This window comes from Xyrauchen texanus, chromosome 48 (assembly GCF_025860055.1).
Source record: "Xyrauchen texanus isolate HMW12.3.18 chromosome 48, RBS_HiC_50CHRs, whole genome shotgun sequence".
In the NCBI taxonomy this organism is placed as follows: Eukaryota; Metazoa; Chordata; class Actinopteri; order Cypriniformes; family Catostomidae; genus Xyrauchen; species Xyrauchen texanus.
The window spans coordinates 22,655,668-22,676,242 of record NC_068323.1 but is presented as its reverse complement, the minus strand read 5'-3'; the positions used below and the strand labels follow the sequence as shown (position 1 = coordinate 22,676,242).

General features: G+C 36.5%; 1 protein-coding gene across 1 annotated transcript in view; it reads left to right on the top strand.

Annotated features, from left to right (window-relative positions):
- The first annotated feature begins 786 nt into the window (after positions 1–786).
- Positions 787–20,575, top strand: part of LOC127639380 (ligand-dependent corepressor-like) — a 58,726-nt gene continuing 38,937 nt past the window's right edge. The window contains exon 1 of the mRNA XM_052121351.1: positions 787–883. Within this exon, the coding sequence (XP_051977311.1) occupies positions 787–883 (97 nt within the window). The remainder of the gene's footprint in view (positions 884–20,575) is intronic.

Genomic DNA, 20,575 nt, shown 5'->3' with positions numbered 1-20,575 from the left:
TATTATACATTATATTAATTGTAGTTTGTATCTATCTATCTATCTATCTATCTATCTATCTATCTATCTATCTATCTATCTATCTATCTATCTATCTATCTATATACTCGTTATAGGCTGAATAATATTTGGAAATTGGAGGGACATGTCACAAGTGCTGCAGCAGTGAAGAACCCATTAATCTGGTGCTATTCTCAATGAGAGAGAGAGAGAGAGAGAGAGAGAGAGAGAGAGAGAGAGAGAGAGAGAGAGAGAGCATAAGACACACATATTTTAAACTCATAGGACAGATACTGCCTGAATTCAGTAGATTGAGTAATGCGGAGAAACTCTCATATGTTCTTAGAGAGAAGGCTGAATGTATAGATTTAGCAGCAGATTACATGTTCTCCTGTATTATTTACTGTTACTCATTGTTCTCTGCAGTTACTTTTCTTTACATGTTGTGCACTCACCTGTATGCTTATTATTACTAATATTTTATTATTTGAAATTTTGTGTATTTAATTTAAAAAAAAATTCCTTTAACAAAAACACTAATTAAGAACTTTATTTTTAATTAGTATTTTTTCTGTTTGTTTGATTTGTTTTTGTTAATGAGTGCTTTGGCAACATTGTACATTGTATACGTTAAATTCCAATAAAGCTAATCTAAATTGAACTGAATTGTGTGAGAGATAGATAGAGAGAGAGAGAGAGAGAGAGAGAGAGAGAGGAGTACTGATGACGTCGACGCTGGGAAGCTCCCAGTTTAAGGTGCGCGCCCGCGGGAGGGGCCGATAGAAAATGGCGAGTCTGTGCAGAAGGCAGCAATGCACGATCGAGAGGCGCGGCTTTCGGCAGGAACTTGACTCGTGGAGGCATAAACTCATTCACTGTGTAGGTAAGCTCGTTTAACCTAACATGCAGAATGGTCCGGTACTGCTTCATGTGTTGACTGAATGTTTATATTCAGCGAGGGAAGCGGCTTTTTTTTTTTGTCTCGCAACGATTTTTTCTTAGCCGCTCACCACCCGCTGGACCTCATCCAAAAATCGCAGTTATGACTTTAGTTGCGCGGCCGTTAATTGGCAAACGTTGCTTATGAGATATATGTTTGTGTTTGTATTTCATTATGCAATATTAAGTTTTGTGGCTAAACATTCCATTAAGTTTTCATTTTTTAGGAAATTTTGGGCGATGTTTATTTATTGTAAGCAGGGCGTGTTACGTGTACAGAGGGAATTGTGCCTTGACCAATCAAACGCGTCCGTGTTGCCAGGGTGCGCGCTCCCTGTTTTATTGTAGGCTACTGTATTATTTGGGGTTGGGGGAAGGCCGTGCGCGTCCCCGCCCCTGCTGCTGCGCGCGTTCCCTCCCCTCAAATCATACGCGCTGGGGGAGCGCGCATTGCTGCAATGGAGAAATGTCAGAAAATAATTTTGTATTTTAGGGGAAGGTGGGGGGTTGACAAAGAAAATTACACTGCGCATATTGGATAGTTGATGTCGCGGCCTTGTCAAGGCAAGATTATATTAAAATGAACGATGAAAAAAATAATGTTTTTCTTTTGAGACGGACATAGGCTTTTTTTTGCGGAATATGTGCACTGATATTTGAGTCGGTTTAGATTTTTTTTTTATTTTTATTTTTTTTCGTAAATCGAGTGCTCGCTTTGGAGCAGTGAGGCCAATTCCACGCAAGAGTATCTTAAATGTCGAAAAATAACGATAATAAAACACATGAGTTTAATTTCCATTTGTTATTTAGCCTACTTATTTTTGTTTCACATTTTCAATGACCCCCTCATCTAATGTTTCATTAGCTTTGTTTAATCCCTTTAAATCGCAGTATCTGATGTTTTTGGGGGATTATCTGGGGGGGGGGCGACCTCTTCCTCCCCCTCTTTAATCAAAACAGCAAGTACAACCCCCCAATATTTATACCATGGTCAATGGAAACATGTAAATGCTTCATGCTGCACCCCCCTACCGCAATATTTAAGACAAATCTACGCCCTTGATCTATTGAATCTCAACCCCAACGTTTCCTAGTTTTCAAAGATAGATTTGTTTTAATCTCCCTGGCTTTGGGCATCTGTTAACTGCAGATTTTGTGTGAATGTTTTTCACTCTATCAACCACAACAATATAGATATTTCAAAGACAGCCCCACAAAGTCTTTCTAATGCTGTATTTACATTGCATTAAAGTGAAATTGCAGATGTCGAATGAATGTGGGTCTCTGTGGATGGTAAAGCTTTTATTGCAACTCTTGGTCTGTCATTGATTTGATCAACATGTCAAACAATTTGAATGCACTTTAACAGATCATATATGATACTTGTGCTCAGAGATCTCTGTTTACTATGAAAAGGATTGTTTTTATTGTCAGAAGGGGACATGTGTCATTGAAACCTGCCTTTTGACTTTACTAATCCTCTTTTGCTGTCAGGACAGTACTCCCATCTGTGTACCCAAGGCCTGTTTCAGGAAGTAACAAGGCATTGAGGTAGTGTTGGGTGTAATAAAAATTGAGTCATTGCTCTTTTGTTTTCCCAAAAAATATTTGACAGTGCAGAATATTTAGCTTTGGAAAATCAGGCAATTTTAAAATTGTGCTTTACACAGTAAAAAAAATTAACAATTAAAACTGTAAAAATGCTACAGAAATAAAACATTAGTTGATTAATGAATATTAACTTTAAAATAAATAATAATATAATATATTTTAAAAGACAATACAGTAGTTTTTACAATAAAATGTTGTGAAAATCAAATTTTTTTATATGTAAAAAGTATGATTTTTCTGTATAATTAATAGAGTACATGTACTTTTTACAGTAAATTATTGTTAAAATTACAGTAAAAAAAAAGCAATAATCGGGCATTCCCAGAATTCCCTGAGTGACCCATCATATTTCATAATATTTTATGGGAATATTTATGTTTCTTCTTTTATTTCATATCAGTTATGTACATAGGATTGTTCTGTGTTATATTTGATGTAGTTTAATGAATGTTTATTACATTATTTTAATTTCACATGTGTTATCCTGATGGTGTTTAGTGTTTGTGTGAGTTACACTGAGCACTGTCTCTATGTGTTTATTACATTATTTTAATTTCACATGTTATCCTGATGGTGTTTAGTGTTTGTGTGAGTGACACTGAGTGCTGTCTCTATGTGTTTATTACATTATTTTAATTTCACATATGTTATCCTGATGGTGTTTAGTGTTTGTGTGAGTGACACTGAGCGCTGTCTCTATGTGTTTATTACATTATTTTAATTTCACATGTGTTATCCTGATGGTGTTTAGTGTTTGTGTGAGTGACACTGAGCGCTGTCTCTACGTTTTTATTATATTATTTTAATTTCACATGTGTTATCCTGATGGTGTTTAGTGTTTGTGTGAGTGACACTGAGCACTGTCTCTACGTTTTTATTATATTATTTTAATTTCAAATGTGTTATCCTGATGGTGTTTAGTGTTTGTGTGAGTGACACTGAGCACTGTGTCTACATGTTTAGTGGTCATTGCTCCTCGAAGAGCCACTATTGGTGAACTTCCTGTCATCATGTGCTCTTCTGTAATTATTACGGTGATTTTTACATGTTGTTATCAAGTTTATGATGTTTATTTTTTACTATGCTAGCGTGATCATGTAAATGACAACAGTTTTAAACTGTCAAATTAACATGTTGTTCTGTAAAGTTGTTTAAATATTTACTGTATTTTTACATTTTATTCTGGCAAACGAAGCTGCCATTTTTGTTTTGTTTTTATAAAAACAGATTTATTTATTTTTTTACAGTGCTGGCCTGGAAAACTTCTAAAATGAATATAAACGTTTCGAGTTGAATTTTTCATCAGCTAGAAAGTGCTCTTTGTAAGTGCAATCTCTGTAAAATGATTTTTGAATGCTTATCCAGAAATCCTTAATGTCTGGAAATTCACTAGTTAAAGCATGTGGAAACCCTGCTAAAAGTGTAATAATGCCTTATTGGATTTGCTCCTTGTATCTTGGGTTGTGCAGATATTCTGTTATAGTTGATGATAAGAGATTAATTCTAAGTGTGTTTTGGGAAAATAAGAATTAGTTGGGCTCAAGTTTGCAGTGTATTCGGATAATGGCTGCTAGGATTTTTTTACTTTTTTACTCAGTCGAGAACACTCAAGGGATCACCATAAATCATTTCCTCAAACTTTCAAAGGTCAAAGTTTCAAAATCTGAACTCTTTTGTTAACATGCACGCCTGTGTGCCAGTATTGCGAGTTAACACCAACGTTTAGAAACAAGGATTGTTAGTTTGGTGCTATATTTATAAATATCATATTTGTATTAATCTTTGTTTTTATTTGTTTTCAAGATGCAGTCTGACACTGAATCTAAATAGTGTACTATAATACTGTAAATAGACTATAATGTTCAGTTATTGTTACACTGTAAAAAACAAAATAGCAAATGACAGCTTTGGTCACCAGAATAATTATGTAAAAAATATAGTAAAAATGTAAACAACTTTACAGAACAACCTTTAAATGTTACTGTTTAAAACTGTTTTTATGGTATATTGTATCCTGCACTGCCATAATTTATATTATTAAATGATAAACATAATATATTAAACTTCAGAAACTGTAAAAATCAGCTTTTTACTTTATAAGGTATTGTTAAGCAACGTAGTAATTACACAAATGCACATGATGACATGAAGTTCACCAACAGTGGCTCTTCCAGGAGCAATGACCAATAAACACGTAGAGACAGTGCTCAGTGTCTCTCACACAAACACTAAACACCATCAGAGTAACACATGTGAAATTAAAATAATGTAATAAACACGTAGAGACAGTGCTCAGAGTCACTCACACAAACACTAAACACCATCAGGGTAACACATGTTTAATTAAAAGATTGCAATAAACACGTAGAGACAGCGCTCAGTGTCACTCACACAAACATTAAACACCACCAGGGTAACACATGTGAAATTAAAAGAATGTAATAAACACATAGAGACAGTGCTCAGTGTCACTCACACAAACACTAAACACCATCAGGTTATCACATGTTTAATTAAAAGATTGCAATAAACACGTAGAGACAGCGCTCAGTGTCACTCACACAAACATTAAACACCACCAGGGTAACACATGTGAAATTAAAAGAATGTAATAAACACGTAGAGACAGCGCTCAGTGTCACTCACATAAACACTAAACACCATCAGGGTAACACGCGTGAAATTAAAATTATACAATAAACATGTAGCGTCAACGCTCAGTGTCTCTCACATAAACACTAAACACCATTAGAGTAACACGTGTGAAATTAAAATAATGTAATAAACACATAGAGACAGTGCTAATCAATGTCACTCACACAAACACTAAACACCATCAGGTTATCACATGTTTAATTAAAAGATTGCAATAAACACGTAGAGACAGCGCTCAGTGTCACTCACAAACACTAAACACCATCAGGATAACACATGTGAAATGAAAATAATACAATAAACATGTAGAGACAGCGCTCAGTGTCACACACAAACACTAAACACCATCAGGGTAATGCGTGAAATTAAAATAATACAATAAACATGTAGAGACAGCGTTCAGTGTAACTCACACAAACACTAAACACCATCAGGATAACACATGTGAAATTAAAATAATGTAATAAACACGTAGAGACAGCACTCAGTGTAACTCACACAAACACTAAACACCATCAGGGTAACACATGTGAAATTAAAATAATACAATAAACATGTAGAGACAGCACTCAGTGTAACTCACACAAATGCTAAACACCATCAGGGTAACACATGTGAAATTAAAATAATGCAATAAATATTAACTAAACTACATCAAATATAACACAGAACACCCCAATGTACATAACTGATATTAAAAATAAGAAGAAACATAAATATTCCCATAAAATATAATTAAATATGATGGGTCATTTAGAGAATTGTGGGAAAGTCCGTTTACTACTGTTATTTTAACAATTAATTATTGTAAAAAGTACATGTACTCTCTTGTTAAACAATATACATTTAACCATTAATTATATGTGAAAATCATACTTTTTACATCCAAATTTGTTAATTTTTTACAACAGTTTACCGTAAAACTAAATGTATTGCCTTTTTAAATATATTTAAAATATTTAACGTATATTTTATTGTAACTACACATTAACCAATTTACGATTTGTAAAAAAAAATTATGTAGCATTTTTAGTCTTTTACCGTTAAAATTACAGACCTTTTTTTACAGTGTAGGATCTTTTTTTCCCTTTGCGATCTACTGGGGCTGTACAATGAATTGAATTACGAGATTCAATTGTAATCGAGATTACAATTACAGCTGCCACAATTAACTTATCGTGAAAAGTGTCAAGCAGTCCATGAAAGTCCACTCATAAGCTCAAATCATTCCATTTAATTTTCTATTTTGTGTATGTTTTTTTGTTGTTGTTGCGATTAATCATTTTAACCATCAAAGATGTGTCCATTGCAAATGAAATGAAAAGAATGAAATAAATGTAAAGACAGCTCTCAGCATCACTCACACAAACACTAAACACCATCAGGATAACACACGTGAAATTAAAACAATACAATAAACACGTATTATACGAAATGCATTTGATTAATCCAAAATAACAGTCATTACATAAATTATATATAGATGTAAATCATCCCTATTTTCCTACCATGTCTGTAAAATTTTGTTTGATATGTGTAGATCCTTAATTTTGTTAAATAACCAATCGAGGTGAGGTTGCAGTATTTTAATTGCTCAGATTTGTTTTTGCAAATGTGTTCATTTGTTGTTGTTTTAACCCCCTGCAAACAGTCGGGCACTGCAGTGCCAAATCTAAGGTCAGATAGTTTGGCTTTTCGGTCTGTTTTTGTATGGATTTTTGGCCACACATTTGGTGTAATGCACGAGATTCACAAATGAAAAACTAAAGTCAAAGTTGCTTGCTGTGAGAACTATTACCATCAGGAAAATGTCACTTTTGATTTTTATCTCTAGTCATCATCTACCTCCACCTCTCTCTTTGCTTTGTTTTTCCTCTTTTCACCAAAGATTATCAACAATCTTATGGACAATTTTGTTCCCTGCAACAGCCTTTTTGGATATTCCTTTGACATAGCCTAACATTTTAGCAATGTCAGTGCAACAGCTTTGAGTTAGATATCCCAATCCTTTTAAAAGTTCCTAAAATGTCGAGTCATTCATAGTAATACATGTTGCTCTTTTTGTGGTTTGAGAATCTTTTTGGCACATATTGAGAGTGACTTATTTTTCTTGCTTGAGCGTAAAACGTTGCTAGCCATTTCTGAACATCCACCTCCAAGTGAAGAGGTTGTTAAGGTAGCGTCTGGAGCTATTTGACGACAGTCTCCAGCAGATTTAATTGGTATGTAGGCTGCAGGAAGGTGCATTGATTTGATTTAATTTGCATACTTTTTGACCACAGCTGAAAATCAAAAGCATTTTAAATTGATAAGAATATGTCTGAATTTTATACGGATTTTCTTTCTGTTGAGAGATTGAGAATCTGCATACATCTTGTCGCCTATAAAGGGGAAATTACAAATTCTTGCTGAATAGAATATTATCAAATTAATTATTAAATAATGAAATAAATGCTATTTGCATTTTACTTAATATTTTATATCAAATATTTACACTTTCACTGAAATATACAACAAGCGACAAAAGTTGGCTACCATACTATTTATATTTTGAAATGAACTAACCTAATATGTGTTTAGATGAAGATTACAAATGAAGTTTTAGTCATTTAAATAGTGTGCAGTAATTATTTAATGGTGCCTCTATGAAGTCAGGGTTTAAAAAAAATTATAATTTAGAATTCTTCCTTGTCATTTCAGAATGCAGGCTGGTTTGAATTATCTAGAGTTTACAGCTACTGTAGTACAGGCTTTCCACCACATTTACACTGAAGCTCTGAAGCAGTCAGTGTTGCAATAAACCATGGGAAATACTTTCAAAGTAGTCACACTATACTCCCACAGAGGTTATACTTTTGGTTTTCCTGCCAGATTTTGCTCTAAGTCAAGAGTTGAGAACTCTCGCAGCGTTTAAATATGTCACGCTTCTGCGCCTAAGTATTTTGACATCTGTGAAGTCTGTCTCTGTTGATCTCTTCTTTAAAACCCCAGGGATTCTTATTCTGTCAAAGGGCATCTAGATCCCAATTCTGACTTTAGCATTGGATCAATTCTTACAAATCCTGTTAGTTTTTGTTGTGTGTGTGTGTGTGTGTGTGTGTGTGTGTGTGTGCACGTACACAGTGGCTTTTGATTGTTAAGTAGACCATTTGGTATGTTATTTACAATTAAATAAGCAAAATATTAAATAACATAAGTTTTTGCTTAAAAAAAATTAAGCTTTATTTCACATTTGACACTTTTTGTTAAAAAAAAAAAAACGATTTAAATTTGGACACATTTGTTAATTTCAAGAATACTACAAATTAAGCCTGATTGACAGTATTGAATTTGTAGTATTCTTGAAATTAGCAAATGTGATTCAAATTTGAAAATTGAATTAATTGCATGACATGCCGATTAATCAAATTAATTGACAATTAATTACTTACATCATTATTTGCTGAGAAATTCCCCCCAAATAAAGATAACTCATTGAAATTGAGTTTGAAATAAATTGCATTATCGTGGCAGATGAATAAAGCATTGATTAGACAGTACAAAAAATGACTTAAGAACTCAATATATTGTTTGGTTTATTTTCATATCATATATCAAGCCTACGGTTTAGCAAGTCTAGTTCGTCAATGTGTCAAGTTCCCACAGGACACATTATTGCGCTCCATCTGCAATGTTTTTAATTGTTGCTCTATGTACAGGTGACGGACATGTTTCTCACTGGTATTCAGTGTCATAATTGCCCATTTGTAGGACACTGTGTAAAGTTAAAAGTAGCAAGGACTTTGAAATTCACATCTTAAGATTCCTGTATTCTGTCGTGCTTCGCCCACCTGTTGTGCGTCCTCTTTAGTGAGTGCTTTTTATTTTGTGGCTACGCTGCTTGTGAAGTTTGTTGAGCCACGCTGCCGCCTGTTGACATGGCTCGTAAAAACGGATGTACTTCAAGCTTGAGATGCACATATGGTACACTGTAGAAAAAAAATCCTGTTTTTTAAACAAACAAAAAAAATGACAGCTTGGGGTGTCAGAATAATTATGTAAAAAATACAGTGAAAATGTAAACAACTTTACAGAACAACCATTACATTTTACAGTTTAAAACTTTTGTAGTTTACATGACTACACTGTAAAAACACTAAACACCATTAGGGTAACACGTGTTAAATTTAAATAATGCAATAAACACATGGAGACAGCGCTCAGTGTCACTCATACGAACACTAAACACCATCAGGGTAACACATGTGAAATTAAAATAATGCAATAAACATGTAGTGACATTGCTCAGTGTCACTAACACAACACTAAACCCCAGCAGGGTAACATATGTGAAATTAAAATAATGCAATAAACACATAGAGACAGTGCTCAGTGTCACTCACACAAACACTAAACACCATCAGGGTTACACATGGGAAATTAAAAGAATGTAATAAACACGCAGAGACAGTGCTCAGTGTCACTCACATAAACACTAAACACCATCAGGCTTACTCGTGTGAATTTAAGAGAATGCAATAAACACATAGAGACAGCGCTCAGAGTCACTCTAACAAACACCATCAGGGTAATGTGAAATTAAAATAATGCAATAAACACATAGAGACAGTGCTCAGTGACACTCACACAAACACTAAACAGGGTAACACATTTTAAATTAAAATAATGTAATAAACACGTAGAGACTGTGCTCACTGCCACTCACACAAACACTAAACACCATCAGGATAACACATTTGATATTAAAATAGTGTAATAAACACGTAGAGACAGTGCTCTGTGCCACTCACACAAACACTAAACACCATCAGGGTAACATAGGTGAAAATAAAATAATGTAATAAACACATAGAGACAGTGCTCAGTGCCACTCACACAAACACTAAACACCATCAGGATAACACATTTGAAATTAAAATAATGTAATAAACACATAGAGACAGTGCTCAGTGCCACTCACACAAACACTAAACACCGTCAGGATAACAAATTTGAAATTAAAATAATGTAATAAACACATAGAGACAGCGCTCAGTGTCACTCACACAAACACTTAACACCATCAGGATAACACATGTGAAATTAAAATAATGCAATAAACATGTAGATAAACATTTGAAATTAAAATAATGTAATAAACATGTAGAGACAGTGCTCAGTGCCACTCACACAAACACTAAACACCATCCGGGTAACACAGGTGAAAATAAAATAATGCAATAAACATGTAGATAAACATTTGAAATTAAAATAATGTAATAAACATGTAGAGACAGTGCTCAGTGCCACTCACACAAACACTAAACACCATCAGGGTAACATATTTGAAATTAAAATAATGTAATAAACATGTAGAGACAGTGCTCAGTGCCACTCACACAAACACTAAACACCATCAGGGTAACACAGGTGAAAATAAAATAATGCAATAAACATGTAGATAAACATTTGAAATTAAAATAATGTAATAAATATGTAGAGACAGTGCTCAGTGCCACTCACACAAACACTAAACACCATCAGGGTAACACAGGTGAAAATAAAATAATGCAATAAACATGTAGATAAACATTTGAAATTAAAATAATGTAATAAACATGTAGAGACAGTGCTCAGTGCCACTCACACAAACACTAAACACCATCAGAATAACACATTTGAAATTAAAATAATGTAATAAACACATAGAGACAGTGCTCAGTGCCACTCACACAGACACTAAACACCATCAGGATAACACATGTGAAATTAAAATAATACAATAAACACGTAGAGACAGCGCTCAGTGTAACTCACACAAACACTAAACACCATCAGGATAACACATGTGAAATTAAAATAATACAATAAACACATAGAGACAGTGCTCAGTGCCACTCACACAGACACTAAATACCATCAGTATAACACATCTGAAATTAAAATAATGTAATAAACACGTAGAGACAGTGCTCACTGCCACTCACACAAACACTAAACACCATCAGGATAACACATGTGATATTAAAATAGTGTAATAAATACATAGAGACAGTGCTCAGTGCCACTCACACAAACACTAAACACCATCAGGATAACACATTTGAAATTAAAATAATGTAATAAACACGTAGAGACAGTGCTCTCTGCCACTCACACAAACACTAAACACCATCAGGATAACACATTTGAAATTAAAATAATGTAATAAACACGTAGAGACAGTGCTCAGTGCCACTCACACAAACACTAAACACCATCAGGATAACACATTTGAAATTAAAATAATGTAATAAACACGTAGAGACAGTGCTCAGTGCCACTCACACAAACACTAAACACCATCAGGATAACAAATGTGAAATTAAAATAATGTAATAAACACGTAGAGACAGCGCTCTCTGCCACTCACACAAACACTAAACACCATCAGGATAACAAATGTGAAATTAAAATAATGTAATAAACACGTAGAGACAGTGCTCAGTGCCACTCACACAAACACTAAACACCATCAGGATAACAAATGTGAAATTAAAATAATGTAATAAACACGTAGAGACAGTGCTCAGTGCCACTCACACAAACACTAAACACCATCAGGATAACACATTTGAAATTAAAATAATGTAATAAACACGTAGAGACAGCGCTCTCTGCCACTCACACAAACACTAAACACCATCAGGATAACAAATGTGAAATTAAAATAATGTAATAAACATGTAGAGACAGCGCTCAGTGTCACTCACATAAACACTAAACACCATCAGGATAACACATTTGAAATAAAAATAAATGTAATAAACATGTAGAGACAGTGCTCCGTGCCACTCACACAAACACTAAGCACCATCAGGGTAACACAGGTGAAAATAAAATAATGCAATAAACATGTAGATAAACATTTGAAATTAAAATAATGTAATAAACATGTAGAGACAGTGCTCAGTGTCACTCACACAAACACTAAACACCATCAGGATAACACATGTGAAATGAATATAATGTAATAAACATTCATTAAATTACATCAAATATAACACAGAACACTCCAATGTACATGATATAAAAAATAAGAAGAAACATAAATATTCCCATAAAATATAATGAAATATGATGTGTCACGCAAGGAATACTAGGATTGCCCGATTGTTGTTTTTATTGTAATTTTTACAATAATTTACTGTAAAAACTACATGTACTCTCTTGTTAAACAATGTACATATTTACCATTAATTATACAGGAAAATCATAGTTTTACATATAAAAAATTTAATTTTTACAACATTTTATTGTTTATTTATTGTAAAAACTACTGTATTGTCTTTTAAAATATATTTAAACATTACAGTATATTTTACAATTAATATTCGTTAATCAATTAATGTTTTATTTCTGTAGCATTTTTACAGTTTTTTAGAGTTAAAATTACAGACATTTTTTACAGTGTAGGAAAATCTATACTTTTATTACCGTATTTATGTACTTGTCAGGGGCCATGATTAATTGGTCTGCATGATACGTTTTTTTAATGCATACTTTTTATATTTAATTAATCAAGCTAAATTAGCGCGTTAAATCGACAGCCCTACTAAAAATACAATTTAGTTCTTGTAGTTTGTCCCCAAATTGCCAAGCGTTTGTAGAATCTGCCACATGGTTTCACTTGCTTTCTTATATTTATTGTTTTTGCCTCCCTCTCATGTGATACAGTCGTTATTTTGGATGTAATTTGCAAATAAATGTAGGTGAGTCACATGGCCACATGTCCAGAAGATATCCTTGTCATATTTAAGCCTAATCGTTCAATCAGTGAAAATGAAAGGCAGGATCAACTATCAAGGGAGTACCAGGACACTTCCTTGACAGGTTTTGTGAGAATCACCTATTTGTGAAATTAATAAAGCTTTTCTTGCAAATGCAAATTAAGAAGTAAATGCAAGAAATCAAAGCTTTATTTTCTCATAAAAGACAACATATTAATTTTATATTAAAATGTTAGATCTTGTTCCCAAATTGCCAAAAGATTCTAGATAAGCAAGAGCTTTGATTTGGTGAAGTGAGATGTTTGTGAGTAGGCGTTTAACGAAATGACTTGAGCTGAAACTTTTTTGCACTGAATCCCTGTAAATCTAAATGTGTCAAAACCCCCCGCCACATGTGACACTGTGGTTTGTTTGCTATTAAAAACCCCGAACACTCGGCATGTCCGAAATAGGTTTAGATTATGTGCTTGACACGGGCTGTCCTAAAAGCAGCCTGCGGGGGGGGGGGGGTTGGGGGGGGGGGATTTTGAAGGAATTTGGTTCTTTAATATAATCTTTTATTTTTCTGCTTCTAACGCCGCTTTTTAAGAAAACATTGGAATGCTGATGCAGTGTATGACGTTTTTGTGTGTGTGTGTGTGTGTTTGTGTGTGTGTGTGTAAGTGTGGCTAATACATTTTAAATCGTTATCCTAGTTTTCTAATTTTCAAGTCTTCATTTTTATCTTAGTGCACCTTGTGTTTCTTAATGGGATTTTTTGACGTACATTTCACATGCATTAATGTTTTTTGAAAGCGTATTTTAGCTTTGGTTTTGTGGTCAGAAAACATTTTACAGCATCATTATTGATTTTATAATACAGTTTCAGTAACGGAGGTTCCTAACTGTCTAGAATGCATGTATTGAATGTTTTAGGTCTTTTCTTTCTTTTGTGGTCTCATGTTAACAGCGTCATGTGTTCATTTTGAGTTATGCAGACATACGATTTAGTTCACGATTACGTGTTTGTTCTCCCCTATATCTCAGACCATCATCCATGTGGATCCCAGCATGTGAATGATTCCTTTGTTCCAAAGTAGTAAAGAGCAGGAATCCATGTGAAAATCATATGATAAGAACAGCCCTCAGCCTGCTCAAATCTCATATCAATTACATCGCCCCCTCTCTTATGGAGATGATTTTATACTCTGATGATTATTGTCTTTAGGGTCTTTGTGCTATTAAACGAGGATTAATTGTGAATCCCAATGTGTAGCTCTTTGTTCAGTAGCTGGCACTAATTAAAAATGAAAATAAAGCATTTTATTTATTATTTGTAAAATCCTGAATTATTACAGAACTATTTATTTCTGTCACCTTGCATATTGCTGGTTAAAAAGGGAAAAAGCTTTAGGATTTTTCAATATAATTGTTCTAACGCTTTACTAGCCAGAATAAATCTCATTAAAACCAGATAGCTTACGGTAATATTTGAGCAAATACAGGGAGCATGGAGTGATGTTATTTGCTAAAGTTGAGCTGGCACTTTTGAATTTCAACCATGAAAAATCTTTATTCATAAATCATATGAGAAACACAAAACAATAGACGTGTGTATATATATATATATATATAGCATTATGGTTAAAGTATGATATTTGCTCTGTAGTCTAATAGTTTCTAGCTTAGCTCTGTTTAATTATTTTGGGCATTATAGGGCAAAAAAAAAAAAACGCACTGCATGGAAAATCTCTTAATTTTTCCACTAATTTGATGTTTGTTTGTTTTGTTTTTCGCATTGAGTGAACTGGTCTATGAAACAAATATTTGCTAATCTTTATGATTTGACTATTGATTTTTGTCTGGGGTGTGACCTGTATACCCGGATTCAATAAAAAGCTCATTTTGTGGGAAAGAGTTTTTGAGCAGTATCACATCACATGCATTGTATGTTGATGAGAGAGATACAGTTTTCCTTTCATTTGTGTATTGTTGTATGATCACAGAGGGGTGCAATGGATACATGTATTTATACATTATTCCTTATGGCGGGTCTGTTATTTTTTTGGTGTTTGCTTTCTTGTCTATCTTTAACATGAGTGGGCCATAGATGTATAATTTTTTGTACATTTTTTTATAGAATTATAATAGTGCTGTTTTCTGGCTATATAAATCATTAGCGACATTGTGAATATTGCAATGATTTTAATGCACTTTTTGTTTAGCCACTAATAGGGAATGGAATCGTAAGGTATTTAACGATTCTGTTAACGGTTCTCTTTTTGAAGAAGAAATATCTGGAAATTCCTATTGCATATACTGCCCTTAGAAGCCTCTTGCAAAACAAGATCGCTTCATATTTGAACAGAAACTATTTCTGCAAATGGTGTTTACTCACACTTTTAAATAATTTAATTCATTTATTAATGTTTTTTTTTATTAAATACCACTAATTACGACAAAACTCATATTGTGTATCTTTAAACTATTGTGTAGTTAACTACATCCATTGACTCACCAAAAAGAACAGGAGAAATGACAAGAGTCATTCGTAAAAGTCACGCGCTGTTTTTGCACCGTTATGGTGCGTTCACATACAACGGCAAAACAAATTTTGACTCACATTGCTCGCGCAAGTTTGACTGCTGGATTAAATTTGTGTTTAAACTCGCGTTCGCCCGCGATTATTCCCCCTTCTCTTCCGGAAAAGGACAGGAGGAGGGGCTTCTACGACAACTTGTCTATCCGCAATCAACCATGGCCGATATCACAACGATTGCTGCTCTGTATCTGTTGTGGAAGTCCCAGATACGCTGACGGTGTGTCATACAATTCCAGGTGCCCACACACCGCTACAACCATTTTCTCATCAATTTTTTTCTGATTTCTTCTGCCAGTACATCAGTGACATCCAAAAAATCTCAATGCCGATAGGTTTTTCCGACAAAGCGTCATGCAGATTTTTCACTCGAGTTGAAAAATGTAAACTCGCGATTTCACGCGTTCGAGTCGCGCCATTTGCTTCATTTGCACCGCCCGGCGCAAATTTGCGTCTATTCGCATCTTCGCATTAACTTTGTGTGTAAACGCTCGCTTCGCATTGTATGTGAATGCACCACTAGAGTCATTAGTTTGGGAATCGGATTTCACTTTTCGCAATGTATGTCTCACATTGTAGGTATTATTGTATATATATATATATATATATATATATTCAAAAGTGCTGCCTCATACGAGTCATTGGTTCAGGAATCGGATTACACTGGTCACATTATTTTCTGTGTATTACATTTAATCTGTCCAATTTAGTAAATTGATTGAAAACTCTGATTCAGAATTAGAAGAATATGTTTGTGTCATCACTCATAAAATGTCTCCTCTTGGCAGTTTAACACATATTAAAACATTTTAGTATAATTTTATATGTTGGTACTATGTATTTTTATAGTGTGTATAACAGGAAAATAAAAAATATAATTTTTCCATGTGCTCATTATGTAAAACAGTATGGAAAACATGCCTTGATTATTTTTAAGTAGATTTTTACTACTCTACTTACAGTAAAGGTTAAAATGATGGTTCCGGAAAAAGCCAACTTAGAACAAATATATACTGTAAATAATTGTTGTCGGAGTTAAAGCGTTAACGCATGGGATTAATTTAAAATAAGTCATACATTTTTCTTAATCGTGATTAACAAATTTACCGTTAATACAACATTAACCAACAGTTCTTGGTAGGGTGAAACCTTTGTAATGTGTCCGCCCGGAGGATTCCACTAATGGACACACCACAAACACACACAACTGTGCTTCCTTGAAATAATGGAGATGGATTAAGGAACTCTTAACACCATTTGATGTACAAAAGAAGCCTAGACGGGACAAATGTAAGGAGCGTTTTAATTACCACGGAAGCACGTCAAGTTTTAACTATCATCAAAATGCAGAATGAGACGTTTTTGTCTGTAAGCGTGGAGTTCAAAGTGGCGTTTAACGCTGGCGTTGACGCTCTAATGTGAATCATGAACGCAGCTTCACAGTTGCTGAAGGAAAGCAGATAACAACAGTCTACTGGCTGATCAATATTGTGGAGGATGAGAGTTTAAGAGATTTAAAGCCCATTGCAATGAATATGCAACCTGTGTGGGCACTAGTTCTTTCAGTAAGTCAAACTCCCACGTTTAATGTCTCTTGAATTGGTGCTATTTTACAGCATTTCTATCTTTATACTGTGGAAGGTTTTGTTTGGAAAATGTTAATAAACCATCATATTGTTTCATATTGTTTTGCTCTCTTACCTAAAATGTAAATAAATGCATTTTGACAGGAAAAGAAGTGTATATACAGTCAAATTTCAGCATTTTCATAATCTGTGATTTAATCGCAATTAACTACCAAAAGAATATTTGATTCATCACGATTAAAAAATGGAATCCACTGACAGCACTAGTTTATACAGTATACTGTGTATATAAATGTACATTTCTGTATTGAACCAAGAATTTCAGGTGCAAAACAGAAGCACTTCTTTCATTATCAGACGATTATGTCCCCCCATGCTATGAAAAATGCTATATTTAAAGAAATCAGTCAAATAAATATTTTACTAGACGTACTTCACTTGGAGATGACTACATTTGTTTGACATGCGCCAGCACTGAAAATAAACCAAATGCAGAGTGCCTTGCAAACACACACTATTGTGGTATGCTGTTCAAATACTCAAAATAATCAGGGCTTTTTGTGAAAGCACAATAAATGAATGAATATTGCAAAAAGATGGTTCCTTTGTGCTATATCACAATCTGTTTTTTGGAACGCTTAACCCTATAACCAACCTGCTTTAAAGCAGACTTGAATCCAGAGATGTACATTAGCCTAATGCTGTACATTTGATGTATAATGGCTAAGTAACCATTGCTTTTGATACTAATCACTACCATCAAGAGCATATAAATATGCCTTTGGAAGCCAATAGTTCTTGACTAGTGTGTGTACATTCTCTGCAACTGGGGATTGGTAACCTAAAAATTATTCTTAGAAGGCCAAAATATTGACGTGTTAAATCTCACTGGCTCGTAACTGTAACTTCTAAGAAGTAACGAATCGGTTACCTAACGTAACCTCGGTTCTCTCTAGATGAGGGAACGAGTATTGCATAAGCTAGCTTACGCTATGGGAAAGATTCATCTTTTCTGAGATATTGAAGCCAAAAAATTTTGTATCATTTGTCAACGCAGTGCAGCAACTGCAGACCTTGAGCGGGCTAGCTAGCGAGCTCATTGGTTGCTCTGCGGCAACTGCTGCAGCCTATAGACGAACTTGAGCGAACTCGCGTCCAATGAGAGGCGTCCGCGCGCTTACTGCATCAAAGCCCGCCAAAATGGGCGTGGCTAGAATGCATATAAGCGTAGTTCGTAGGCTGGAACCCTGGTTTTCATTGAATGAAGCGAAAGTCGCTCGTGCCGCGAGCACGGCCGGCTACGCAATACTCGTTCCCTCGTCTAGAGAGAACCGAGGTTACGTTAGGTAACCGATTCGTTCTCTTACGAGAGGTTCTCTCGTATTGCGTAAGCTAGCTTACGCTACGGGAACCCATTGTCAACGCCGTGCGCGCCAAGCATCCACTGCATGAGCCCTGGGGGTGGGGGGACCCGGGGGAGCCCTTGTGAGTGTGGAAATAATATTTGGCCGGCAAGAGTGCGGGCCAGTGTGTGTGTAATACATAAGCACATAGTGGGAAGGGAACGACAGAGCGGCGGTGCCGGTCTGTGTGGAATGAGTCCCATCAGTGCAGCTCACCAGGGGAGCTGTAGCGTATGAAACCGCTAGTAGTTTTGCCTGCACGGCGGGCACTTCCAGATTGTAAAATCTGACAAAGGTGGAGGGGGAAGCCCAGCCCGCTGCCACACATATGTCGTGAATGGAAATCCCGCTGGACCATGCCCACGATGAGGCCATGCCTCTAGTGGAGTGAGCCCTAATGCCCAACGGGCATGGCAGGTCTTTTCACGCATATGCGGCAGCAATAGCGTCCACTATCCATCTAGACAGTGTCTGTTTCGAGGCGGCGAGACCTTTGGTGCGCCCTCCGAACAAAACGAAAAGCTGCTCAGAGCGTCTGAAAGAGGCGGAGCGCGCAGTATACAATCTCAGTGCTCTGACTGGGCAAAGGAGATTGGCGTCGCGTTCGCTATCGGATGCTGGCAGCGCCGATAGGGAAATGACCTGTGCTCTGAAAGGAGTACCGATCACCTTGAGAACATAGCCGTGTCTAGGCTTTAAAATGACCTTGGAGTCACTTGGTCCAAACTCAAGACACGCAGCGCTGACAGACAGCACGTGAAGGTCTCCCACACGTTTGACTGATGACAGGGCAGTCAGAAAAACGGTTTTGAGTGAAAGGTATTTCAAATCCACGGATTGAAGCAGTTCGAAAGGGGGGGCTTTCATAGTTTCGAGAACTATAGAAAGATCCCAGATAGGAACCGATGGGGGGCGCGGGGGGTTCATCCTTCTAGCTCCCTTGAGGAAGCGGATGACCAGCTCATTTTTTCCCAGTGACTGGCCGTGCAGGGTTTCAGCGAATGCCGCGACGGCCGCCACATACACTTTGAGCATGGATGGGGATCTGCCCTTATCCAGCAGCTCTTGTAAAAACACGAGCAGTGACGACACCCCACATGTCCGTGGGTCCAGGTCTCTGTCGGTGCACCATTTTGAAAACACAGACCATTTTGACGCATAGAGTCTTCTCGTGGAAGGGGCTCTAGCTTGTATGATGGTGTTTATTACCCCTTCTGGCAGAGCGACGGGTAGTCGTTGATCACCCACGCGTGCAGTGCCCAGCGCTCTGGGTGGGGATGCCAGATCGTGCTGCGAGCTTGAGAGAGGAGATCTGCTCTCACTGGGATGGGCCACGGCGCTGTCAGTGACAGCTGCGTAAGCTCCGGGAACCATGTCTGATTCTCCCAACGCGGGGCTATGAGGAGCACCGAGTGACGCGTTTCCCTGATCCTCTGCATTACCTGTGGCAATAGCGAGACGGGAGGGAAGGCGTAAAGCGGGCGGTTGGGCCAGTCCTGGGCCAGCGCGTCCTCACTTTTCGAGAAAAATATTGGGCAGTGAGAGTTCTCTTCTGACGCAAAGAGGTCTATCTCTGCTCTGCCGAATATGCGCCATAACTTCTGGACTGTTTGAGCGTGCAGTGACCATTCCCCTGGAGGAATATTGTCTCTGGACAGTCTGTCTGTGCCGTCGTTCAGGTGGCCTGGCACGTGCGTCGCCCTCAGCGAGCGCAGGTGGCACTGGGACCAACTCAGTATGCGTTTCGTCAGATGGAAGAGGTTCCTGGATCTGACACCGCCCTGACGGTGTAGGTAGGATACCACAGATCTGTTGTCCGAACGGACCAGGACGTGGTGACCCTGAATGACCGGGAGAAAGCGCACAAGCACATACTCGACCGCTATCATTTCCAGATAATTTATGTGAAGGAGCTTTTCCTGAACTGACCATAGGCCAAAAACCGGAGAGCCCTCGCAGACCGCGCCCCAACCCGTGTTGGACGCGTCTGTCGAGATGACTTTTCGGCGAGATACAGCTCCCATCATCACTCCCCGCTGATACCATTCGGCCACT